Below are 27,289 nucleotides of genomic sequence, written 5' to 3' on the forward strand. Positions count from 1 at the left end.
TGTTATTGTACCATTAGTCTGAAGGATGCTGAATTCTAGATAAGGTGTTTCTGGTTAGAAGCAACAATTCAAGATAGTCCAGGTTGTTTAAAAAGAAACAGCATTACTCACTCGTCCAGTACCAGCAACCACTAATGTTACCTCAAGCAAGACATTAACTCCACCTACACTCACTAAGCTGTTTATCTGTACGCTATGTCCCTCTGGGCTGCCTTAGATATGATGAGCTCCCAGGAAAATCCCTAGTGTCTTCAAACAGGCATGTGCACTACTCAGGTATGCACAGACTAATAATAAAAAATAAATAAACACAGAAGCAATGATTTTATTTTTTTATTCCAAAAAAAATCCATGCAAGAAGAACCTACAACTACTACTCAATTTGTGTGTGTGTATGTGTGTGTGTGTGTGTGTGTGTGTGTGTGTGTGTGTGTGTGTGGGTGGGTGGGTGGGTGGGTGTGTCAATTCACGGAACGAGTCATATAAAGAGACACATCAGCAACTGTAAACGAAGGAACTATTCCATTTCCTTAAGCGCGTAAAGGAGAACATTTGCTCCTTTAAATCAGCCAGTTTTGCATTTGTAAAGAGGAACTAGAAGGACTGTTAGTTTGGTCATTAGGTCATAGCATCCTTATGTATACAATCCTCAAATGACCTTTTGCCATTTCAATCTACAATTAATAGACAAATTTATCTACATTTCTCTATACAAAGACACTATATTCAGATGAATCTTCTATACAATGCAACTGCTATGCAAATGTCATATTTGCTATATATACTGAATTAGTTCAAATAAAAAAATGGGGATTAAAATGAAATCTATAACTTTACAACATGCATGGATAATAAATCATAAGAAATAAGTATTCAATTTTAATTTCTACAAGAAGCTTAATTGAGAATAGTCAAAACTTAAATGTAGTCTAGTATAATATGAAAATCATACAGCCAGCCTACCATTTTACTAATTTAATGCAACAAATATTTTATAGTGACATGTGAGTGTTTCAGCTAAACAGTTTTTAGCTCCACGCCCATGTTAGAGGATGTGTATATATCTATAGAACCGACTGATCCACAATCACCATTAGAATTTATTACTATTTTCCTATTAAAACCACACTGTCTTCTACAGGTTACCGATTTGTTTGGATGGGATTTGACTGAACTGTACAGAAATTTGGTTTGTATTTTTTGGTGTTTATTTATTTTTTTATTTTTTTGGTTAAACCGTAACAGTGAACAATTCTAATTTGATGGCAGGTCAAATTCTCAGGTCAGCAAATTTACAGGTAACAACATAGCCAAATGATTTTGGTGTTTCAGTCTTAATGATTGTAACAATTGTTTCAAGGAACATATGTTCAACGAAAAAAACAAATTTGTATAGGTTGAATGACGGATTTGTATGTCTAGCAATAGCATTGCTGCTTTGGACAGTTAAGCAATAAGAGTATGTGTAAATTAAGGTAAATCATTTAAGTCATTCATTCAGATGAAATTTGTACAGCAAATCATAAAAAGTAAAGCCACAGATGTCTGTACAGAAGTTTGTAATAGCTCCTTTTCCCTTCAAAGAAGTTGGTTCCCCAAGTTATGTGCATGAATTCCAACATTCCAGATAGATTTACTACCTCTTTACTTACATGTTTTATACAAAACACCACTGCAAGAAAACAAAACCGTGAACTTTAAAGCCAGAAAAAGTTTGTGCAAGTATTGGGCTGTATTCTGCTGTGGTGATCAGACTCACAGCAATACTGGCCTCTAGTGGGTGAGAATAGTTATCACAGTTCTGAGGGAAGTTGGATTTATGGCACTCAGGCCAAGAACCACTGGGCTCTGTCTTTCATTCTTAATCGTAAACAGCTGCCACCTTATGGCATTCACAAATAGTTCTCTCATGAAGCATCATAGCACAAACCCGTCGAAAAGCAATTGCAACCATGAATCATTTCAAGTCTGCAGTGTGTGTGGGAAACCTCACATATTAGTGTGAGGTTTCAACTTACTTGGCTGAAATATATTCTAGCTGTAGATCAATTTTATTTTAAATCCTCCAATTTTGTAAGAAGGAGGTTTGAAAATTCAAAGGAGTTTAGTTGAGAGCTTGGTTCAATGCAGTGCAATGATTCTCTGAAGAACATATGCAGCCTTGAACCCAAATCTCGTCCCTACATCTTGGTCTCACTGTCAGCAGGCCTCTCATTCTCATACTCATTCTCCTGGCAGATGAGCTGATATGGCTTCTTGTCTGCCTCCTCCACTACTGAGTTTCCCACCTCGGGGTCTTTCTTCTGTAACTCATGGCGAGACAGGTGTTCCACAATACCTGCACCAATGGAGTCTCCTAGGACATTGGTCATGGTGCGCAATCGGTCCCTAAAGAAAGCCAGAGAATAGGTGAGAACCAGAGGTAGGGACTGGGAAGAGAAGACAAGACAGGACATCACACAAAAAACAGGACAAAACAGGACTATACACAAAAACACAGGACAAGACAGGACTATACACAACAAGACAGAACAATAGACAAAGAGATAGGACAAGACAGGATAGACAGGACAAGATATGACAAGACACAGGAGACAACAAGACACAACAAGACTGGACAAGATAGGACAAGGCATAATAACAGACAACAAGACTGGACAAGCCAGGACAAGACAGGACAAGACACAATAAGAGATAACAAGAGACAACAATAGATGACAAGACAGTACAAGACACAGGAGGACACAACAAGACTGGACAAGACAAGACAAAGCAGACAAGATGGGATGAGAAAGGACATCAAGACAGGATAAGACAGGATAAGACAGGACATGACCCAGCAAGGCTGGATGAGACACAACAAGACAGGAAAGACACAAGAAGACAGGACAAGGTACAAGAAGACAGTATAAAACAGCACAAGAAAGACACAAGACTAAGCAAGATCGATCCCTTAAATTAAAAAAAAAATGAGTAAATTAAATCTATTTGGAGTGTTTATAAATGCATGAACATCAACATAAAACTGGAGGTTAATTGCTCCAGGCAATCTTAAGACCACATGAAACACAGTCAGTAGATAGGAGGAAGCAGGGCTTTGCACTGGGGTTGGCTGTTAACCGAATAAAAACCAGATGGATTGAGGGACATGGAATGTGAAGGGAGTGTCTCTATGAGCTGTCTGGTAATCCACTCAACAGTGTACAGCACAACAAAAAATTCAGCCAGGTCAAAATTCAGGGAATTCATACCCCCTTACACTATCCCTACATAAAATATTCTCTATTCCTCCCTAAAACCAAACTATTTGCAGAATGTTGCAACTCCAAAGTTAAGTAGTACAACTTGGGGAAAACACTTGACTTGTTGGTGTTTGTATTGATTTTAACATTTGCTAAAGCCCCATATAGTTGATACTTACAGGAACCAATCAACAGCAATGATTAGTGTGATGTCATCCGTGGGCAGGCCTACAGACGTTAGCACTATCACCATGGTGACCAGTCCTGCCTGAGGGATTCCAGCTGCTCCAATGCTGGCTGCTGTGGCCGTGATACTGATAGGAAAAAGCAAAGAGAAAAGAAAAAAGAAAAGGCAGATGGAAAGAATTATCTAAAATTATTTATTGCACTGTCAGATGTGTCCTGGTATTGACCTCTCAATTATTCAGTAGTAATAGCACAGAAGAGGGTCATTTATTCTCTGGGCTGCAACATTATTCTCCATCTAGCCCTTGTCAAAGGGCCAGACTAGTGGCCAGAAAGTCATTCATATAGTTGGAACTGTGGTTCTGAGTCTTGGAAAGGCTTAACTTGGGTTAAGTAGAGGTTACTGCCAGAATGGAAGGCAAATCAAATAGAAGTATTCCTCTAGCCATCCAAAACTGATTAAACTCTCAGAGCAGTCAATGTTTACTGAATCAAATCCCTTTGGGTTTCCTTTTAGCGGCACAAAAAGATGTACAGTGATACAAATTGCTGACCTAATCACATGATCACTCAGTATTCAAAGTTGAAATGCAAGTGTACCTGATATCACATACCTGATGGTAAGAATCTGCCCAAAGTTCAGGTCAAAGTCATTGACCTGCGCGATAAAGATGGCAGCCAGGGCTTCATATAGAGCGGTGCCATCCATGTTTATGGTGGCACCGACTGGAAGCACAAATCGAGTCACGCGTTTGTCCACCTTGTTGTTTTCTTCCAGGCATTTAAATGTTATAGGCAATGTGGCAGAACTGAGTATAGGAAAGAAAGAAAGAAAGAGAGAAATTAGGCTCAGCAATAAGTGGAACAGCATACTAGTGTCTAAAACCTTAGACTGCAAGCCAAGATTGTTGTAAGTATGCAACAACTGTATATATGTAACATGTTGATTGATGTGATAATAAAAGTTTGATCAGAAAAGTACACTATTGAACCGTAATTACAATACATTTGGAAAACACAGGGACATTGGTACTGCAATTATTTAGTCAATTTTGAAATAAAAGTCCTTCTTCAATGCAAATATGTTTGCCTGAATTCTGAATTGTAAATATGGAAAGATTAAGAATTAATTCTACCTATACCTTTCCTGTCAGTCTGTGTGATCGTATTTTAGCACTCAACCTAATCTCATACCTAGAGGATGTTCCGAGGGCAGTGATGAGAGCCTGCAACAGCCCAGCTATAAAGACAAAGGGGTTCTTTCTGGTGATGATGAAGTAGAGCGTTGGCAGGACCAAGATGGCGTGGATGAGCAGACCGCAAATGACTGTCACCGTATACATTCCCAGCTGGCTGCCCATGGATGTAATGTCATCCATCTCCACAATTTTGCCAGCAATCAGGAACAAGATACCAGCGGGGGCATACCTGGGGATTGATTGATGTGAATTTATAATTAAAACATTCCGTTCTTTGTTAGCTCTATTTATTCGTCCATCTGGTAAAACAGCCCTCCTGGTACTTACCACATTATTATGGCAACCAGCCTCATGACGGCTTCGTTGAGGGAGTCAAAGAAGTCCTTTAGGGGTTGCCCCTGCTCCCTCATGTTCCCGATGATCAGACCAAAGCATATGGAGAACACTACTAGGCCGAGAGCATTGATTCCATTAACTGCTCCTGGCACTGGGATCATCTCCTCTCGGGCTATTGTCTGGCTGCCGTTGGGTGCAAATATTGTGTCGTTCACAGTCATTGTCACATGGACTACTCTTTTGGCATACTGTGTCTTGAACTGGATTTTGAAAAAAAAGACAGATGTATTGAATGATGATTAAGTTGCATTAATATTTTGCATTAATTTTTATTCAAGAAAAACATTTGTGATTCAGAGTCATTTGATATTAGACTAACCTGTTATATTACAGCATTATCGTGAAACAGATGTGTATTTGAACATAAATGCTCAATAAATAAACATTTACGAATGAAGTTGTTTTTGCTTTCAAGTTCCTATATTACCATCTGGCATACTTAATTTCACAATTTCACCAGAGTAACTCCATTGGCCTAAAGTGTGTCGGAATGAGGAAGTGAAAGTGGCACTGAGGCAAGGGACTTGGTTAACAGCATGGCTGGGTGAGGTGTAAATGTGAGCAGCTAAGAATGATTTCATCATTAGGTGCCCATGACAAAGTACCATCCCTGTCAGATATTGTAAAATCCCCTTTTGTAATATATATGATGGTATTAGTAGAGATTGAGATCAATGGTCTAAACAACATCTTGCATGTTTTTTTTAAGGAGACAAAAGTTTGATATAATTGCTGAACTTTTGATATGAAATTTATATCCACAGCTGAAATCTCTATTGTTGAAAGGAAAGACATTGGCTTTATGACTGTGCAAAAGAAAAAAAGCACATGAAACAGAAATTTTTCAATGGAGTGGTTTTAAACAATGCTAACTGAACACTCAGGTACTAGTGATGATATGCTGAGACAATTAATACCATAAATAGAGCCTGTTATGTAACTGCAGGACAAGAATCAAAAGAGAGCATGTGGTTGGAGTGTTACCTGTTTGGTGCAAGCTTCCACAAGGTTAGGAGGAAACATGTTTCTGGAAAACACAACAAAATAGGGACCATTTTAAAATGTGGTTTAATGAATTACTGAGAAATTGCAAAAGCACATCATTAAAAACCAAGAAAACTACATGCTCTGTATAAAATATTAGCATCATTGGCTGATATCGATTTGCATTTTGTAGCTTTTTTGAAACCATTTACACCTCAAAGATCACAGAACTTTAAAATCCTCCTCCCAGGTCGAACGCCTCGATCCGAGTGATCACTATCAAAAAGTAAAATTAGTAAAAGATTCTGATTTTGCATTTTTGTTGACAGAATCAGTGTACTAAGGTGCTCATGTGAATGTTTGTACGGTCAGGTTGCACAGATGCGTGTAGGTACCTGATAAGATCCAGAAAGGCATCAGCAGCGCTGACCTGCTCTATCTGCTGTGGCTTGGTGAACTCATCCTTTGATCCTTTTCCAGGGTGAATAATGAGCACCATGACAATACCAATGAACACAGCGATGACGGTTGTGGTGGTGTAATAAACCACGGCCCTCATGCCCATTTTTCCAGAGGCACGGCTGTCCAGAGACGCCATACCTGCAAACAACAAATCACACAAATCATGTAAATGTATAGCACTACTACAGTTTATCAAATAAATATTTATCAACAATCACCTGCAATGTTACTCCTAATAACGGAATCTTGGACAGACTTTCATGCTTTAAGAATTCCTGCAGAGGGAGCAGCAGTGTAGCAACAGTGTGGTGAACGTGTAGTGTTATAAGCAGGACACCATCTAAATTAATCACACTACAAGTCAGTGAACATTTTATGAATGTATGAGTTCATTCATTCTTTCACTACTTACCAACTCATTCATGTTTACGTATTGATTATTTCCTTTACAGTCACACAGAATTGGTTTTCATTTGCATGTACTCGAAAATGTTAATTAAACAAAAGAACAAAAAAATTAAATGATGCTAATATATATATATTAGCATCATACAAGTCTTTGCTGTTGTTTCTACATGAGAAAGAAAAACTCCCTATCTACGCCGCACCATGACTTCAGAGTTTGCACAGATGTGTCACTCACTACTGTCCCTATGATCATACAGCTAGCTTGGGAAAAGGTGTGGTAATTATCTGTGAAATACACCCAATCTGAATTATCTGAATAACTATCTGTGACAACAATGAGCGGCTAGAAACACAATCTGACTCTGACCTTTGCTGGGGGAAAACTACACCTACTGTATAACACCCAGGGGAAGATCTAATATACAAAACCTAATTACATATTGTACATTCATATACAGATGATAAACTGCAAATTACAGCAGCGGGGATTAAGTGCCAAAAATTCGGTTCTGAAATTATGCATTTTTTGCTGTGTCAAGCTGGCATCATTCATCGCTGTATTTGAAAAGTCCTTCATGTCATGGGTGTGACCTTAGTTTGTTGTGAACACAGTCTGCAGAGATTTCAGTTGCAGATTAACAATCTGGCCTCAGCTCAATATTTGAGTCACAAAGAAAACAATGGAACAAATGCTGTGTGTATGTATAGGGCATATCCATTATTCCAAGGGAAAAGTATGGAAAGAAGAAAGTTGCAGCAGGATTAAGCCCAAAAAGCAGAAGATCCTGTTACAAAAAACACTTAACTTCCTGCTACATCGGGCAAATTTCACATTCCTGCAGGAAACTTTGGATACTTTCAAATTATACAAAACCTAAAATGTGGTGAGTTATATTTCATGGCTCTGATGCCACAAATCATGTTTGGATTAAACAAAAACAATTTTGACAACTCTTGCTCTTAGTCAAGAATTGGTGCTGGAGACAAACCAAAGTTTCATGCCTGCAAGAAGGAAGAGCGAGGGAGTCACGGAGTCTGGAGATTAAACTCTCCTCCACAGTTCAAATAGCATTGAACAGACTTTGCACGGAGAACGGTGGCAAAAAGAAATACAGCCATTCAGAGGACGGGATTTAGAAACAGACAAGCTTCCTCAATAGGCACAACAGTGGTGCTGTATTTTCAGGGTGTCAGGTCCTATTATGGCTTTTATCTTCATTCAGAGCTGTGCAGGGCAAAGTGGGCTTTGTGCGATAGGGAGACGTATGTGTTCCTTTCACATGTGGTACTTTGATACTGTGTACACTAAAGTGTTTGGGTGGGTATGCCTGCTTTTTTTTGTTTTGTTTTGCAAGGCCCAGTTTGAGTTTTACACCTTGGGAGGGAGGGCGTTTTGTTCTCTCGTCATTTTCTCACAACTTCAATGGGAGATTTGAGGTTTGAGACGGGGTTCTAGGGCGGAGGTTAGATTTGGGTCAAGGTTGGGGTTTGGCATGTAGTTGTGATGGTGAAGGTAAGAAGGGCCAGGGGCGAGGGAATGCAGTATGTCAATGAGCAGTGTCCTCACAAAGAGTACAAGCACATGTGTGTATGTGTGTGTGTTTAGTGTGTACCTGCTGCCCCTACTTTGGCCCTCTCTGCTCCTCTTGTCTCAACATGCCCAGAAATTAGGCTTTTATCCAGCCCTTTTTGATCCTCTTCCTCCCCTCCTCATCCTTCCCTCCCTCATTCTGTTCTCCCAAATTCTTCACCTTCTTTCTCTAGCTCCCCTCCATCGCTACCTCTTGTTTCAGGGTGCCCCCTAGCACCCCTCCCTTGCTCTTCCTCCTCTCCCACCCCCCCAACATCTTGCCTCCCTCCCCTCTTTTTTCTTGCACACTGATCTTATTGCTACAATCCTCTTTCATTGCCACCCTTTCCCTCCCAGCCACCCCGCCTCCCCTCTCTTCTTTTGCCTTTTTCCTCCTATTCCTTTTACTGACAGCCCTGGGAAAACTTGTTGACTTAGTCAGCCCTCCACGCACACAATGATCTCCAGCCTGTTGTCCGGGCAACAGCGGACGCAGCCTCACCAATTCCATCGTTTCAAAAGAACGAGAGAAGCAAGATGGAAGGAGAGCAAGGAGAACGACTTTCTTTCTCATTTGGGGAATGTTCATCAAACACAAAAGTAGGCCTACTTTAGGGGAGAGTTGAAACACGGGACGTAGCAACAGCAAGAGGCCTCTACAATCATCAGCTGGCTCTGGGCAAAGATTAATTCCACAGTTCTAGCAAGACTTTACCTGAAGGCCTAAAATCTGCATGTGGTCTGTGGGATTTAAAACTTTGGAGCTTGATACAGTTGATAAAACAGTCCTCTGTATAATTGTGATCATTTTTTTTCTTTAGTTTGAGGGTCTCAAATATTTTGCTTCTTATATGACTCTATATTTACTATGTCTTAATGATGGAGACCAAGTAAGTGACCAAACAAGCATTTAGATTATCTCATCTTCAGCTCTAGTAGGTTGTGATATTCATTTTCTAGTGACGTTTATTGACACAACAGATACTTGTTGGCATAGATAAGGATTCAAATGATACAAATTTTGAAAGCAAAGGTCATTGCAACTACATCACTATGTATTTGCCAAATTGTGGTTCAGCTTTGCCACAAATCAAATGCAGATGAAGGTTTTGTTGACTCATATATATATATAGTACATAAAAAGAACAAAAGCAGCAAGATCAAACCTCTGTTTACTGCTGTTAGTGGAGTGATTAACTTTAAAATGTTCTTCAAATCCAAAAGAAAATGTCATAAAAGTTTGTAAAGAAAGGAAGAATAGTGGAAGTTTATTGGGTTGAGGGATTTTTTTAGGAGAGGAACTGAAAAAACATTTTATTGTATTTTTCTTTAGATTCCAAGAACAAGCCTTTCATGTTCAGCTGACACACACACACACACACACACACATATATATATATATATATATATATATATATATATATGTGTGTGTGTGTGTGTGTGTGTGTGTGTATGCAGATGATTCAAGCTCCTTTCCCTGTGATCTGTAATCCTCCTCCTTTTCCTCTTCCCCCTTCCCTTGCCTCCATCCAGGCCCTCCTTGACTCCATAAAGACTCTGTTGTGGCCTCAGCTCTCACACTGAAACGCCTGAAGACAAAATGAATTTAACTATATTGACCGTACATATGGAGCGCTTACAGTGAAGTATGTTTGTGTGAGCGAGCACACGAGAAAGAGAGACTAAGAGATAAAGAGAGACAAATAAAAAGCTATTTTCTTATGAAGAAGATGCTGAACTCTACAGTTATCTGCACTCTCTTTTTCTCATTCTGTTGCTGAAATAAATAAGCCCTTTTCTCATAATCCTTAATCCTTGATCCTTGGTTTTTCCTGCCTGTCTATTCATCTTGAGTTCCTTCATTTCTTACCTTCCAGGGCCCCTCTACTCAAACTACCTCTCAGGGCCCCATGTGGCGTCAAACTTTCTGATTCTCAATACAACCGCAATTTTAGACAGGATCAATTCACAGGCAAGTCCTCTTTCAGAGGACAACTCACTTCACATAGAAGCATTATTCAGTCCTGGGAGCGTGACATCGATTTTGCATGGGGGCCACGTGTTTGTGAAATATAAGTCACAGGAGCTTAGCTGTGATGCTCTTATCCTCCAAAATATGTTATTCTCAAAGTCATGCTGCAAGTCATGTATGTAAAGCAACCACTCCTCTATAAATAGAGTTTACTGCAGCTACATTAAGGCTGTGAGATATTGGTTGTCATGTGAAAGCTGGTGAATCCAGTTCATGTTATGAGGACAGAAACACAAATCCGTAAACAGTTGAAAATGCTTTTCAAGAGCGAGAGAAGGCGTTGCTCCAAAGCAACCTAAGGTGACTTGTAACTGAGGACATGGTTTCAGCAGAAATCTGAAAAAACTGTGGAAGAAATTTAAAGCTCTGCTGCACAGAGACGTACAAAGCAGCCAAAACAAAACAAAACCAGACAAAAAAAACAATGTAACCTTTTCCTCATGTAAGTAAAGACAATTTATTAATCTACCTACTAAGTGACAAAGTTTCCAGTTTTATTGTGAAAGTTCAAAATCCTTTAAGATGGTGAGTCACATAATGCCAGCATGTGCAGGCAGGTGCATGCTGTTCTGATTCCCTTTGTATTTTAATGTTGCAATAAGGCAATTTTATTATCTAATTATACAATAGCTGAATGAGTCAAATTGCATTCAGTGCGTTTACATTCTTGCACTGTGCAACCATGTAATTTTACAGCAAACTGACTCATTTGCTCTAACTTTAGGCTTTACTTTAATATCATCCATTATTCATTGAACAAGGTAGCATCAGCGTTATTAACAGTGGCAAAGCTGTATAGATAAATACCATGGCATATACAGCATATCCTGTATTTGTAAATGAAGCAGTAAACTCAATTTTTCAATGAATGATGAGTGATGGGTATGATATTTGTAATTATTGACACATTGTGCTAGAATGGGTTGTAGCTGGCAGTTGGTGACACAGTAGCTTTAGAGCTTTCAAAAGATTCACTTCTAAAATTGTGACTTAAATTCAGATTATGGCCCTGCATGACAATTTACTATTAAGTGTCAAATTATTTGAAATAAACTTTTTTGCCATTTAAAGTTTGAGTTTGGTGGGACTTGTTGGGAGATGACAGTAATCAGATGGATTATTTTATCTGCTTTATAGAATTTATAAGAGAAGAAGAAGAGAATGTATTCATTGAAATTGCTTTCTATGTGCAACTGTTGTGTAAAGTTTTGGTAGTGACACACTGCCTTGGCTGATGCAGATTCTTTCTGTTCATCTCAGTAATGTCTGCAAAAATTACGCAAATGTAAAATGTGTTACTGCTGTGTGCACAATGTAGACTTTCTAAATGAAGCTGCACAACCAAATTGCTATTCAATAATAGCACAAAAAGCAAAACAAACAAACAAAAAAAAACATTAAAGTGCAGTTTTCACCCTAATAGAGGGTTCCAAGTCTGTAATTAGAAGATTGGAGAACAAAATAAAAAAGTTATGAAAAAAAAGTGTGCTATTTGTTTTGATGCAAAAATGGACATCTGATAACTTGCATTAAAGTGCACATCCACAGATGACTTGGCTGCAGAACAGCACTCTTTGTTGGTTTCCACATGCTGTAGCTGTGGTCATGTGACATGATGTCAGAGGATACTGATGTTACGCCCGGCTGCAACACAAAGCAGGTTATTATCGGACAGCGGGTCTCTGTCATCCTTTCAGGAGACTGGCCTCTTTTCCTGTCAGTCACTGCTGGACATTTGGTTCTCAGTCGGTGCTGCTGACTAGTGTTTTTGGAAACTCACAAGCTGGGCCTACGCTTTAATAACAAATAGAGGCTATGATCAATAACACACTCACAGGCCTCCCGGAAGCAAACATCATCATGTCATATGTTTTTGTTGTTGTGAAACACTGGCCTAAACTCATGCAAGCTGCTGAGAGTACAAGATGTACTGAAACTAAAATAATCCCTTTCACAAATTTTGAAATTTGAAATCCCTTTCACAAATTTTGAAAAGCTTCAGTTAATGCACAGTAAAACTGGGATGCGCTGGCCATGTTGTATCAAGATCAAGACCGTTACAAAGTGTGTTAAACATGTGACAGAGTGTGAGTTAAAAAATATTTCTCTCTCTGTCTCGCTCATGAGGTCATCCTGACCTTCTACCACTGGCCTAAAAGAAACAAACAGCAACGTGTGAACAAACAGCTGCCTCACTCTGCCACTCATGAAGTACGTGATGATCAGCGGTGCCAAAAGAAACAACAAACAGCACTATCACCATTTCACAAAGACAACACAGGCCACTTGCTCGATGTGTATGTAAAATCTCACATAAACAGAAACAGAGTACTACTTTTTCCATGCTGTGATGCCTTTCCACTGCAGAGATACAGTTTTAGGGGGCACAGCAGTAGATGGATGGACGGATTTTTGTTTTATAGGTAGTTATTTGTACGGTAGATATCATTTCAAATGTAAAATAAAGCTGTAGAGCCATGCTGAGCAGGCATACAGGCAGATGTGTGTGTAAAAAAGCCCACTGTGTTGAAAATGTTTGTGAAATCAGAATATACAGTAAAGTGCTGTGTTATGACTAAATTCAGAACAAAAATAGTCATTGACAACACACTGCTTACTGTAATAATGTTACACCCATGTGGGAGTGCTGCGAAAAAGAACTGGGTGTTCCACATTATCACATTCATTTGTTAGTATTATAGTGAAATTATTGATGCAATCAAATGTATTAGATTATGAGGTATGAGACATGAGAAGTTTGTTGGTCAATGAGTAAAAGTAATGGCATTGGCATTGAAACTGAAGCGTAAATACCATTACATCAAAACTGTGCCTATTTCAAAGAATAAAGTAGAGTAAGAGTCGAAGTAACTAATTTAGTAATTTATAACTCCATTGCATTTGGTTCAGAGATGCATCTGTAGCTTTTGGTGTCCTGATTGCACTAAACTGCCGTGTTCATACCTGTGATGAGACTGGAAACCAGCAGGGGCAGCACCAGCATCTGCAACATTCTCATCAGCAGCTCTCCGGGGAAGGAGAAGAACTTCACTTCACGGTACGACATTTTATATGGCCGTAAGGCAAATCCCAGGATTATACCTGCAGTCAAATTTGGAGGCAAAGAAGAAAACCTTTTTTGTCAATGTCACAAAACCTTACGAAAGTCACAGATTTGACACCTGCTGTTAGACATAATCAGATTACTGCAAATTGACGCATGATCATGAGTGAGTGTCTGTACTATAGTACCACTCATTAGTTTAACATGGCACAAAGACACAGGAGACGTGGAGCTTTGCTTTTGAGGGTGAAGGCATGATGGTAAACATTAACAAAAGCTGACTTATTAAGAGGGTTGTGGGGAATAAATGTAGATTTTTCCAGAATACCTGTGACTGTCACTCCTTCTTTAGTTGATCTTTAAATTGGATTTCCTTATTAAATTGTGTGAGAGTTCTTTTCTCCAGCACTAGTAAAGTCTATACTATCAGTCAGCTGTTTGCTCAGTCCAGCACTAATCCACTGACAGGCCCAGGTGGTGAACCTAGCAGCCCGAAGTGAAGAATATCCTGGATTTAACAATCAGTCAACTGTGTTTGTCATGACACGGTGTAATTCTAGCAGGGCTGCAGATGTGCAGGCGGTGGGTGGGCCTGGCTCACTTCCTACTGGGTAAGACTCAGAGGTTAATGGCAACAGGTCAAGGGTCGACCACGGGGTCAGATAGCGGCCAGACAGCTGAGTTCATCTGAGTTCCGTCTATTCTCTCATCCGGTGATTTTTATTTCAACTCTTTTCCTTCTTCTGTCCTCCTACAGACACCAGATTGATGGGTTATTGGGGTGATGCAGCAAATGCGTTTCCTTCTTTTTTTATAAGAGGAGAGGAGAGGATGTCCTCCATTACCCTCTGGTACAAAATTAACTAAATCAGAGTTCAGTGTCTAAATAGCACCTGAGATTTGGTTGAAAAAAAAAAGCTCCTTCTCACCAATAATGACAGCAGCAACAGTGAGGATCACAAAGGCATTTCTAATGAAGAATCTCTTTACATCGTTCTTCGTGATGTTCTCCACTCTCTTCTTGGCCAGCAACGATCGGGACTGGATTCCGGCCCGGATCTGGTGGAGACCACTCCGAGCCCGCTGTGGGTTCTCCCCATTGCTTTGAGTCATAGCTCAGATCAGTTTTAACATGCAGGAGCTTGAACTCCACTGTAGTGACAACACCGTGAAGGTGTCGCTGATTCACTTGTATCCTGTTGCTCCTCTTCGTCACACCTCTCCTTTGGTTCAAAGATAAGTTGCCTAGGAGAGAGGAAAGGACACATGCCGGAGTTGAAGTTAGCTTTAAAGATAGTTTACAAATCTGTCAAGTTTTAGTTCAGTGATGTATTAGATGATGTGATTTTGCCATCTTTTGAGTTACACCCACACAGCACATATGAAATGGATAAAACTGTTTGCAGTATCTTACTGCAATCTCTTTGACAGATTCTGTCTCTTACAGTAACAGTAATAATGATGCAACACCGTCCCACTAAAAAATACTTCAACATCTGTCAAGAAACACTTCAAGTAAAGAACACATGGTTTGCACTCGCAGCTGGAACGAAGGGCAGACTTCCTCTTACGTACACTCTTCACTAAAACACACGTGTACATTTTTGCTTCAGTTCTGATTCCCTGGTGGAGTCTCTCACACACATGCAAACACACACACAATCACAGCTGCTGGTCAAATACATTTGCAGACATATTTAAATGGTAAAATGCTAAAATAGAAGCTGTTTCTGTACCTTTAGACTTGAGCAATAAGTTCCAGTGGAGCAATGTCTCAGTTTTTCAGGGGGGAAAGTTGTGGCTTTAAAGCTCGATCAGTGTGAAAGGGACAGAAGAGCTCTTTGGGTTTGAGCTGGCTGGCGTGAGCAACCAGCAATGAAGAGAAAGAGTGGAGAAAGAGGAGAGGGGAGGAGAAAGGGAAGGAGGGAGCAGCGGCGGAGATGAGGGAATGAAAGAGCCAGTGAGAGAATGGAGGCGGCGCTATAGTAGAAGAAAAACTAGTGTTAGTCGCTCACACAGTGTGGGCTTGTGGGGAGGTGAGGCGGGAACAAAAAAAAGTGAAGTAAGGTAGAGGAGGGGGTGCTTTTCAGAAAGAGGGGAGCTTGAGGAATAATGAGCTTTCCAAGCAGCAATAAGAGAAAGGACCTTCTTGTTTTCTTCTGTCCCTCTCAGCCTTCCTTTCAAATGGTTTTTCACGCTTGATAAGTTCAGCCTGATTGGAGATTCCTGTGGAGAATGAGTCAACAGAGAAATAAAAAAGTGGCCCATCCATCAAAAAAAATATGGAAGTGGATTACCCATTCATGCATTTGTTGCTGGCACATCTCCAACAGACACTTTCATCTGTTTGTTGCTTTTTGCCACATTTTAGTACATACGACCATACAAAGTCCACTTGGCCGTCTTTTCTTCTTAAAAAAAAAAAAAAAAAACGTTCAGTTTTTAGTTTGTTAAACTAAACAGAGAAGGTAAATATTTACCAAGTGCCAGTGGTGCAACTAGTGCTCAAGCTTTTGGTTGTGAAGGAAACGGTCTGTGTGTGCATGTTTTTGTTCTCTTTGGGCAAACGTCTGCTGTGCCGCTGTGACAGCTACTCGCTGTGCCACAAAAATATAATTACTACCTAAGTTTTACCACAGCGGTTAGAAAGCCATGACATGAAATTTATTGTGGCCCCATCAGGAATTCACAGTTTGGCATGTGCAATGTGATTTAGACAGTGTGTGTGTGTGTGTGTGTGTGTGTGTGTGTGTGTGTGTGTGTGTGTGTGTGTGAGAGAAAATGGGTTAAAGTGTTTAAAAAATGAAAATAACTAGAGCAGAGAAGGCTAAAGCCATCCTTTCTGAGTCATAGCAAGGGAATCCATGTATGGCAAGAGATATTGCGAAATGTTTCAACCGTCACTCCACACACACACACACACACACACACACACACACACACACACACACACACACACACACACACACACACACACACACACACACACGCACACTGTGTCTCATATGACCCTGGTGTAATTGTTTAATCTCTACAACTCTGTAGACTTCAACAAACCAAGAATAATACAGCCAGTACTGAAGATACTAAGAGTAGCTACTTGCATTAATGGAAGGCAGAGTTCATTTAACACTGCCATCAAACTTTTTTTCCCTTCTCCCCAGTATTGTAAGTGTTCACTCAGATAGTTTGGATGTGCTCCGATAAGGAGAAAAGGGCAACATTTCAACATTTGCTGTGAGGAATTAAAAGCACTAGATTCAGCAGTAATTTATTTGATCTTATCACACAGTGACTCACAGTCATTCACAGACTTTTTCATGAATCTTTTCTTTCCTTTAGACTGTAGAGATCAATATTTACAAAAAAAATATGCTTAATTAAAACATTCAGGTGCCTGTAGATTATTACTTATTTATCTGTTAGGAAAAAGTATGTAAGTGAAAACATTTTTGTCGCTTTGATCACATCACAGGAGACCAAATAATACTAAAGTCAACTTAAATCTACCACTGACTGAATCATATTCTGGCAAGTAATGATTTTGATGGAAAGACAGTGAAAAATATGAATTTCCTTTTTTTTTTTTTTTTTTTTTTTGCTCTTTCAGATGGACTAGAAATTGAGCCCCTTGAGCTTAAAAACTGTATTTTTTCATCTGAATTATCAGTGCAATACCACTGATATGTGCAATATTGTTACTTCCACACTCACAGGAATTTAGACAATCTGAAAAGCTTCATGTGCAAGAACTAGTAGTTCTGTATATTTTTTGGGTTTATTACATTACATTACATGACAGTACATGCTAACAATGGATAAACACATTTTTCTCTGTATATTGAAGAAAAATTGTGTAATATTACCTTTACTAGCAATATTTCCATAATTAAAGTTTATAACAGTTGGTGAGACTCAGATTTTTGTGAATAAAAGAGGAACTTTTTTGCCCATGCTGCAGAAAAGAGAAGAAACAGCTAGTTCCTGATTTATGATTCTGATTTATGGAATGTTACACTTGATGAAAAGAGGGGATATTTGTCTTATAACACGGTTGTTTGAATGTGTGGGACATGCGTTAAGGCTACATTTTGATCGATAAACTAAATGTTATCAAAACAAAGAGCACATGTAAGTAATTAGAACATATTTAAGGTAATTACTGAAATATTTTATTGGACACATTTCATTCTGATGTTTCAAACTGGTCAAGTGGGACGCAGCAAAACTGTTATTTCAGTCTGGGGCAGTTTGCATTGTTTTGGTTAATCCAGGAGATCATTAGTCTCCAAATTAGACTACTATTAATGCCATCTTCACAGTGGTTTACATTCAGCACAGTTTCCTATTCTTTGAACACTGCTCTGTATACTGCAGTGTTCACTTTGTCAGATTCTTTGGCTTAGGACCAAATACTAATAATACTCATGTAAGCTGTGATTTGTTGCTAAGATGTTCACACAATGACAGAGCTAATGGTGAGCATGTTAATATGCTGACATTAGCAGTGACCTTCCATTTAAGTCTGAACACATGCATTTGAACACACAATGGAGATCAAGATATTTGCAATGAGAGAGCAAATATTTGGGGCTGCTATTGTCAGACTGTATTCATTATTCAGAATATAATGGTACAGCAAAGGAAAGCACAGAGTTGTTGATTCGTCGTTCTTCTAAGATGCCTGGATAACCATCATTAGCTTGTGACAAACAGACTGTTAGCATCTGAATTGTAGGGAATCAGTACTGTGTTGTGATCTTCATCACTGTCATCCTCTGGGCCTCAGAAACACAGAACAGCTCTTCTCGTCACATCAGACTGAAGCCTTCAGACTGAGTCACTGGCTTATCACACAGACTGGAATTGTCTGTGGCTGATTTGTCAGCACTGCTAATCTCACCATGTTACTGCTGTCATGACATTTATTTAGCAGCGACATACGTTTCAGCAGTTGCTCACTAAGAGCCAATAATTTGGCGTAGCTTCCTGGACAAAAATGTGTTCATGTATTAACTTCTCCTATCATGTTACTGCACATTAGTCACATTTTTATTAGTAGGAACAGTTTCAGTTCTTTGGTGAGCTTATCTGTGTCTTGCAGGGTTAGTAGTTCAGTCACCAGCTCATAACCACATGCCGAACTGATCTCAGAAGAGACTATTCTTCCAGATGAGCAGGCCAATGGCTTGAATGGTACAATAGCTCAGCCATCATTAGTGTGTGCAACGATGAAAAAAGCTGCAATTATGAGTCGACTCTGTGACAAGAACATGGTTTTACTTCCAGCACTTCTTTTATTCAGATAGACCTTAGCAAGAGAAAGACTTTATGCCCTCTGCCGCTGTAAATCACACGTACATGAAACTGTGAAGATATTTAATACTGTCAATTTGTTCACTTCTGAAAAATGTTTAAATTCAGAAAAAAACTAAAACTTTAATTAAGAATATATACACGAAATGCCAGCTTTAACATGTTCAGTAATACCATTTGATAGAATCTATTTACAGGGCGGGTCGGGTGGTGGGGTGGGGGGTTTGGTGGGGGCTGGGGCTGGGGTGGGCGGGGTTGGGGTTTGGGTGGCGGGTGGGTCCTCGTGCCCCGGGCTGCCTGGGTCGGTCTTGGCGCGCTGGGGGTGTCAGTAGCTGCTCCCTCTTGCTCTCCGGGTTCGCGTCGTTCACGGTGGCCCCGGAGGCTCTCTGGGGGTGCCGCCCTGTGGCTCCTACGGCCCGGGGGGAGGGTTGCCCTGTTGGCTTGGCCCTGCCTTGCCTTGATTGCTGTTCTGGGCTTCCGGGTCCTTCACACTTGCATGTTTGATCAGGTCTCGCCAGCTACTGCCGAGTCCCATTTCAGTGAATGATGGGACCCGCCAGAATGTGCTGAGAATCTCTCCAGACTCTCTACCCTAAACTCATTCTCTCTTGCACTAGTATCCTCTTCTGGCCTATTCTATTCTATTCTACACTATCAAGACATCCACAATTATGGTGCTCAGTACCGTTTGTTTAATTATTTATTTATTGTATCTCTTTTTCTTTTCTGCTGGTTTGGATTTCTTTTCTTTTTTCAAATTTTTTTTTAATTATTATTATTTTTTTTTTAAATTGATTGACAGTTAGTAGTTGGGAATAACACACCACCTTACTATCTTTAATTGCAATAGCACCGCCTGTTAATTTCTATCCCTGTTCATCCTGTTCGTCCTGTTCATCCTGTCCAGTCTTTGTTTCCCCCACACATCACTGAGGTGTAGCACTGCCCTCCCTGGCTCATAATAGGGAATTCTAATAAAGAAGGTCTGCTTAGCTTTCAGGGAGGGCCGGTGATGGTCACACACATGCACTAAATATTAAAATATTTGGCTGCAAGACTAAAATATGCATCGATCTCATACAATGTTGACTCCCTTCTTGTGGAGTTAAACAATGAGAACAAATGCAGACAAAAAAAAGAGAAAAAAAAAAAAAGAATCTATTTACAAAATAACTCATGCAAATTTTAAATCTAGGAAGTTTATCACACTCAGTTTTTGTTCAGAATGTCAGAGAGTTGTTTTTTCAACTGTATAATTTGGATCGACGCTGAAATGTGTTTCTTATGTGCACTTCATGCTTGTAAGGGAATGGCTAGAACACTAAAAACAACTTTTTATAGTCCAGTTCAACACCACAACCTCAAAAATGTAAATATAAAAGTTAAATGAATGCGTCTCTGGCATTGTCAATCAAAACCGAGCAATATTCTCTTTGTAAAAGTTTGTGGCAGATCTATTACATTGGGTTACATAAATATTATGTTTGAGATTATTTTCCTAAAGTGATAAGAGACACTTGGCAAGCTTAATTATCACATCCATGTTGCCCAGAATCACAAAGGAACAAAACATTTCAAAATATTTGCAAAGGTCTTGAGGAGTTTGAACACAGCAGCCTGTCCTGCATTCAGTAATTCACAGTATAATTTGATTTGTTCAACGAGGGACATTGGTCTGTGTGTGTTTGTGCTATTCTGAGCTAACTAAAATGAACATGTTAATGCTTCACCACAGGCTGCATGCCAATGACTCCTACGTCACTATTTAGAACAGGTTTTCACATTTCCAGCAAATGCAGATCATTTTCAGAGAAATATTGCAAAATCCTCTCTGAACATTGCGTGTATGTGAGAGAGAGAGACCAATACTGAGTGGTCAAAATTTTGTCTTTCACATTGTTAAACCAAGCTCATCTGGAAAGATTTAAATCAAGACTCCCCCTCCCAGTCCTCCCGCTCACCAGAGCGACCCACATGGCATCCGTCACACAGCTATCCCAACAACCAACAACACACAACAGACTCCTTTGTCTCCTTTGCAAAGCAAGGAATCGGCTGATGGGGTCGGCCTGATGAGCACAACTCGTAAATTGAAGAAAGGAAACAAGAATCAGGGATCCTGCCATAAAACACACAGAAACAACAGAAACAGGTGAATGTGACAAATTGCCGTGGAGTCCGGACAAAAAACAAAAAGCTGTTGCCTTTGTGTGTGTGTATTTTTATTAATCTCATTTTGAGGACAAAAATCTGTCTATTATAGGGACTCACGTTTCATTAGTAGATAAATAAAGAGGGTATTTAATGAGTTTTTTTCTTACTGTGTGTTTTGGGAAGACTGTTTTTCGTCTGCTTAGGGTAAGTTTGTCTGTGCTCATCCATCTACCACAACTCTCCACAGTATTTGCTTAATCTGTGCAAAAGTCTATTTTGGTATAACATCCGGTGCGTTTGGGTAAGGAATGATAGTGAGTCAGTGATGTAGTCCATTCGCTATGTGGTTAAGTTGGAGATGACAGAATAGGCATGTGAAAAAAAGAGGAAGATTTATTTGCTTTTCTTGTTCTCCTTCTCTTTTTTTGCATCCAACATTTTTCACGAGTTTTACTCCACTTTTTCCCCTCTTACCAGTCTCACTATGGATCAAACACCTCCTCTGCTCTCTTTAGGAGACCGCAGCGCCTCAAATACTTAAGTTAGTAGTCTAGTCTCAGTTCTGTTAAACAGATTACAGGAGGAATGTGGAACCAGACGAGTTTCTGTTACTTAGTCCTAATCTATTGATTTATTGTCCACCGCGTACGGGCCTTGAGTTTTTAATGGTGCCCAGATCAAAGTGTGGGATCAGATCATGACAAACATGCTGTAAAAAACTTTAAAAATTAAAAAAATCAGTGATCGCCTGAGCCATCCCTCATCGAGCACATCAACCACATTTACAGAATTCTTTCAGGTCTTAAAGAAGGAGAAGAGGGAGCTAAGGTCAATGATTTGGCAGCTTCAGGTGTATATGATGTCGTCAGTGACCAATGGGGTCGTTTAAAAGACATGGAATCACAAACACACACACTTTCCCTCTCTCTCTCTCTCACACACAAAAGCTAGTAAATTTTGTACATAAACACACAAGTCATGTCCTCAATCTCAGCAGCAGTGAGTTTGTGTAAGTCTATCCGGCTCTGGCAGCCAGTAGTTGCAGATGGGAGTGGTCCACTCCCATGGGGGTGATGTATCCAGGACAGGTTATAAGATCTGCAGTCTACCGTGGCCCTCTGGGGACACACAGAACTGGGGCCGCTTTGTTCACCAGCATCATTGTGCACAAGGGTTTCCCATGGATCAGATGTTACAGACTTCAAACCCAGGGGTCTCAGCGCACTCATAGCTGTTCAATGAGCGCGATGGGAGACGAGGTCGTTCACACAGCTTCTCACTGATCTGAATGAGGCCACGCTGGATGTGGTCCCAGCGGCCTGTCGTCTGGATGCAGAGAAGGAGCGCGGTGGTGATGGCAGGGACAGAGGGGGGAAGAGGACATATGGAGGGAATACGCAGAGGGTGTCTAATAGGAAGAGACAGAGGAAGTCCAGACACTCAATAACAGGAGCAGATTGGGCTCAGAAGCAGTAGAGTTTAGCACACAGGAAAACAAACTTCCTCTGCCTACAAACAACAAACCTTTTCTATTCCACACCGCTGATGACCAAAGGGCAAAATGAGACACCTTTGAAAAGATGGAGCACTGAAAACCTAATATATTTTTAATCATCTTGAGATAGTTTTCATTGATGGTAGACTACACACATGTTCTAGCGTGCCAGTCTCCAGGGATTGAACGTTATTTTAAATCTGACATACTTGCACTTTCCATTCCATTCCATTTTATGCTCCGGTTATCATCTACCTTTTCATTCCACTGCATCTTTGTGACAGCTTTGGTTACAAGTTACTCTTCAGGTTCAATTTATGTTTACAGAAAAATTCAACAAAAAAAATTATGTTGTTTTATTATGCATGAGTCAGCCACAACATTAAAATTCCTGACTTAATATACACTACCAGTCAAAAGTTTGGACACACATTCTCGTTCATTTGAATGAATAGACTAGGTCCTCCTTGTCTTGCCAAAACAGCGCTGATCCATTGGGAAGATGGGATATTTTTGAGGTGTTCTGTGGTGACATTAGAAGTGGGTCCTTTGGATGGTTTGCAGGGTGAGATTTCTATGGATCAGACTTATTCCAGAGCATCTCATGGGGGCACAATAAGAGTCAATTCTCAAAATAACAAAACATAAATACAAGATTGAATACCCACCTGATCTACTCCTAACTTGAGAAATGCAATTTGAGCTTTCACTGGAGAATCTGACAACTTAAGTAAAAGATGAATTCACGCCTTGTAATTGAAAACGTATAAAAGGTTTTGGAAATATTAGAGTCAAAAGTGGGCTGTACGGTTGCTCGGTGGTTAGCACCGTCATCTCACAGCAAGAAGATCTCTGGTTGGCATCCTGGCCTGGACAGATCTTTCTGTGTGGAGTTTGCATGTTCTGCATATGCAGTGTGGGTTTCTCCAACTTCCTCCCACAGTCCAAAAATACTTTCAGGTTAACTGGTGGTTTTAAATTGTCCATAGGTGTGACTGTGATTGTGTAGTCCTGTGATAGCCTGGTGACCTGTCCAGGGTGTCCCCTGCCTTCGTCTTGAGTCGACTGGGATAGACTCCAGTCAATGCATGACCCTACAGAGGATGAAGCCGAGTATAGATAATGGATGGATGGATAGTGTCAAAAGCCCTCCAACCTTCAAAATCCCCTAAATAGATTTTTAAAAATTTCACAAAATTCCCCTGAAAATCCAGTACTGCTTCTAAACTCTACACAAATGAAACTGACATGTTTAAATGGAACTGATTCACTGTTAATGTTACTGATCAGACCTTTGTTCTTGAAAGACCCTAAACATCCTCTGCTGTGTTAAAAAAGGTTTTTATTTCATCCAAATGTTGATGCTGCCACTTACTTAGATCTGTACATTATTCATTATCCACTAAAAATGAACTTAAAATATCTACCAAGGCAAAGACAACAATAATGAGGTGGTTTTTATGATGTTGCATTGCATTTAAATTTCAAACAAGTCTCACTGACAGAAGTGAACACACAGTAAGTAAACCTGCTGGGGTAAATTCTAGTATAGTTTTGTTGGACGGCACAAGATTTTGGTGACGAGTTTGAGTTACCCAAATAATCTATGCCCTGCAGTGCCAATGGGAGTGACCAGAAACCTGACCGGATCTTTGTTAAAGAAGTGTTTGAGGTTCTCAGATATTAAAATATGACACCCTTCTTTTATCGTAAACAACGAGCCAATGAAGCCAAAAGAATAAAATGATTGATGACAACAGTATAAATAAAGAGAAAACAATAGCATGATGAAAAGATGACCAGCATCTCACCTCATCACAGCCTGGTTTCACTGAGTCTAAACTGTCTGTGAGGTTAATAAGTGGCAGGTTTGTTGCGTCCGTGTACGATCATTGTTTTTCCTAATGAATAACACCTAACAAGATTGTTTGACATTTTTAGTAGATTCGTATCAATAAGAAGAACCACAATCAATTCAATAATCACAATCAGCAGCAGCATACTGGTCTTACACACAGTTGTGTGAATTTGTACACACAGTTTGTTTTTCAATAACTTTGAAAGATATGACATTGATTTTTAAACATATGAACATTAAATTACATTTTTCTCATCATTATTGGAGAGGTTATTTTTTTGTTAAAAGGATTCAAATCTGCTTCATCTTCCTCTTTATTAGACTGTGCAGTACTGAGGAAGTTTGAGAAGAAATTCATTGCCTCCATCTAGTGGCGACAAATACAAATACTGCAGTTTACCAAACATACAAGTTAATAATAATAATAATAATAATAATAAAAACCTTTTGTCATTTTTAGTATTCATAGTCAGATTGAAACAAAAGCTGTATCAATATTCTTATGTATTTCTCTGCAAGAGCAAATAAATATACATGCCCAAAATGTAAATGTCTAATTTACTGTTGCGGTTATGCAGCAGGTGTTTCCTTTAAGAAGATACTCTTTTTCAGTTTCTACCAACAGTTTTCTTGTTTCTTCTCACAGTCCACAGACATTCAGAAAGATATGCTGACATTAATACATCTGCCTTATAGCTCAATATCTCATAGCAATGAGGTAAAAACAGCTGGATCAATCTATATTCTTCAAACAATGCGGTACTATATGACACTGAAGCTGGTTTTATGAACGAGGACACCGAAGATATAAGAGTATATGGGCCTGAATGGCCACACACCTGATTCCTCTAATCCGAGAGATAAGATAAGAGCTCAAGGTGAGAATCCGGGCTGACAGATGGTCACACTAACACACTAAGCACCTGCCAGTGGGTTTTATCTGCCCTATAACTGTTTGGATCAAGCCAATTAGCCCAGCACTGCAGAAACAAGGCAAAGGCAGAGCAACGGAGCAACAAGAGTAACGTGTCAGAGCAATCAAAGCCTGCAAATGGACAAACACAGCCTCTATGGATGAGTCCTCTGGCATAAACAGGATTTATCTGATCATCAATGTGAATCCAAAGCAGTTTTACGGACCAGATGGAGCTCGTGGACGATCTCCTGGAGGACTGGCCAGAATCTCTGGATGTTTTTGGGTCAGTGTGGATGAATGCGCTGGGTGTGTCCCGAGCAGTTGAAGACTGGTCTGTTTGTTTGAATATTGTGGAGCATCTGTGCCTGGATCTGCTGGGCCACGTGGACTTTTTGTTGGAGCACCGCGCTGTCTGCTTCAACATATTGGGCCCACTGTATGCCGACGACCTGTATGTGTGGATGTTCCTCCCAAACTGAAATGGATTGAGGATGTTTTCTTTTTTGTTCCTTAATTTTGCAATTTTGAACTTTTGCTGGCTGGAAGCAATTTAGACCAAGAGAAAAGCCCAAAGCCCTGTAGCACAACAGGAACATTACTATTTACTTTCTGTTAATTAAGGAGGCATTAAGGAGTGGAAGGGAAGGTCACATAGATGGCATCAGTGTCTCAACAATATTTTTTTGATTTTAAAGAAAATGCAAGCTCATCTCTGCATTCTAAACTTTGACCAAATATAACAATATAATATATAATAATCATGTGAATCTCATGTTGAAGTGATTTATTTTCTGCATTGCTGCATTGAATTATTTCTCTTCATAATGAACCAAACAATTGTATGTAAAATTGTGAGGAACTACTGCAGATTACTTACGTGAAAAGCATATTAGAACTTGTTTCTGTAACCATGGCGTCTCAGTTGTTGTTTGGAGTCTTGCACCAAAACATCTGTTAATTTGCTGTTGAAGCCAACAATCCTACACCAGATACTTCAGAGCTGAGTAAGTCTGACCCAATATGTGTCTGGGGGGAAAAAAGTGAACACGATCAATGTGAGTAAATTTGCATCAAAATGGTTGGATCAGAAGGTCATTCAAATTAAACAATAATCTTCTATGAAGTAAATTTTGGCCCTTACCGCCACGAGGAGCTTTTGCAAATCTATTCAGCTGAAACTACTGGATTTAAAAGACAGTTTGGAGAGTGATGCATGTTACTGTGTGTGCTAATTACTTCTTCACTGATGAAACGGCAGAATGCATGTTTGAAAAACTCTTGGCATAATTGTTTTGTTTATTATTCAGTGTGTGAGTCTGCAAAGGAAACTGAAACAGTACTACTGCAACAAAATTACTGCAACAAAATAAAAAAAAAACATTGTAAATCAGTGCTCAAAGGTCAAGGTTGTATTATACACAAGTTTCATTTTTATCTTCCATACTAACATTTTGCCACTTAAACAACAAAGCAAGGTTTGTTCAACAAACCAGCCATTTCGATTAAAAAAAACACTTTTTAAGTCTAACAGTAGATTATTTTTTGTATATTTTCTTTAAATACAGCATAAGCTGCTAGAAAAAATGGAATCAAGCCAAAGAATTATAAAATATATGACAGCTCTAGATGTTTCTTTTTACTCTTCCTGTGAATTAAATATAAAAAAAATACAATGAACCCTATCTAATAAACTGTATGTATGGCTGGTTATACTAATAACTGACATCATGTTTTTAAAATTATTTTATTTTTGATTAATTTTAATAATCTGTTAAATCATCAGCCAGAAAATCTAAGTAGCTCAGTTTCTGTGTTATCTTCATTTTACTTATAATTTCAATTGTGTTCTAAGTAAGCTTGTTAGTTATGCATAACATGAACTTTATTTTCAAAGTTTATTGCTGCTCCTACTTTAACTCCAATATAAATATTAGATAACACATACATTCATCTTGATTGATATTTTAATTTAAAATTAATGGGAAAAGACAAATCACAGTTGAATAT

At 39.4% G+C, this 27,289-nt stretch overlaps 1 protein-coding gene across 1 annotated transcript; it reads right to left on the reverse strand.

The window, feature by feature from the left end:
- Window positions 1-318: 318 nt before the first annotated feature.
- On the reverse strand, window positions 319-15,439 carry slc1a3a (solute carrier family 1 member 3a). Its single transcript, XM_023282137.3, has 10 exons — window positions 15,280-15,439; window positions 14,473-14,788; window positions 13,444-13,581; window positions 6,403-6,607; window positions 6,008-6,050; window positions 4,955-5,223; window positions 4,623-4,856; window positions 4,043-4,237; window positions 3,422-3,556; window positions 319-2,388 (listed from the first exon to the last, which is right to left on the reverse strand). Exons 2-10 carry the CDS (start codon window positions 14,654-14,656, stop codon window positions 2,181-2,183), a joined length of 1,611 nt encoding a protein of 536 aa, XP_023137905.2. The 5' UTR covers window positions 14,657-14,788; window positions 15,280-15,439; the 3' UTR covers window positions 319-2,180.
- Between the last annotated feature and the right edge of the window lie 11,850 nt (window positions 15,440-27,289).

The sequence above is a fragment of the Amphiprion ocellaris genome, chromosome 6 (genome assembly GCF_022539595.1).
Source record: "Amphiprion ocellaris isolate individual 3 ecotype Okinawa chromosome 6, ASM2253959v1, whole genome shotgun sequence".
NCBI lineage: Eukaryota > Metazoa > Chordata > Actinopteri > Pomacentridae > Amphiprion > Amphiprion ocellaris.

Excerpts from the sequence above, each read along its gene's own strand:
- slc1a3a (XM_023282137.3), bottom strand. The coding sequence starts at position 14,656 with ATGACTCAAAGCAATGGGGAGAACCCACAGCGGGCTCGGAGTGGTCTC. Across the intron at positions 13,582-14,472 it reads TGTTGCTGCTGTCATTATTG|GTATAATCCTGGGATTTGCC; the intron begins GTGAGAAGGAGC and ends ATTTGACTGCAG. Across the intron at positions 4,857-4,954 it reads CTGGTTGCCATAATAATGTG|GTATGCCCCCGCTGGTATCT; the intron begins GTAAGTACCAGG and ends ATCAATCCCCAG.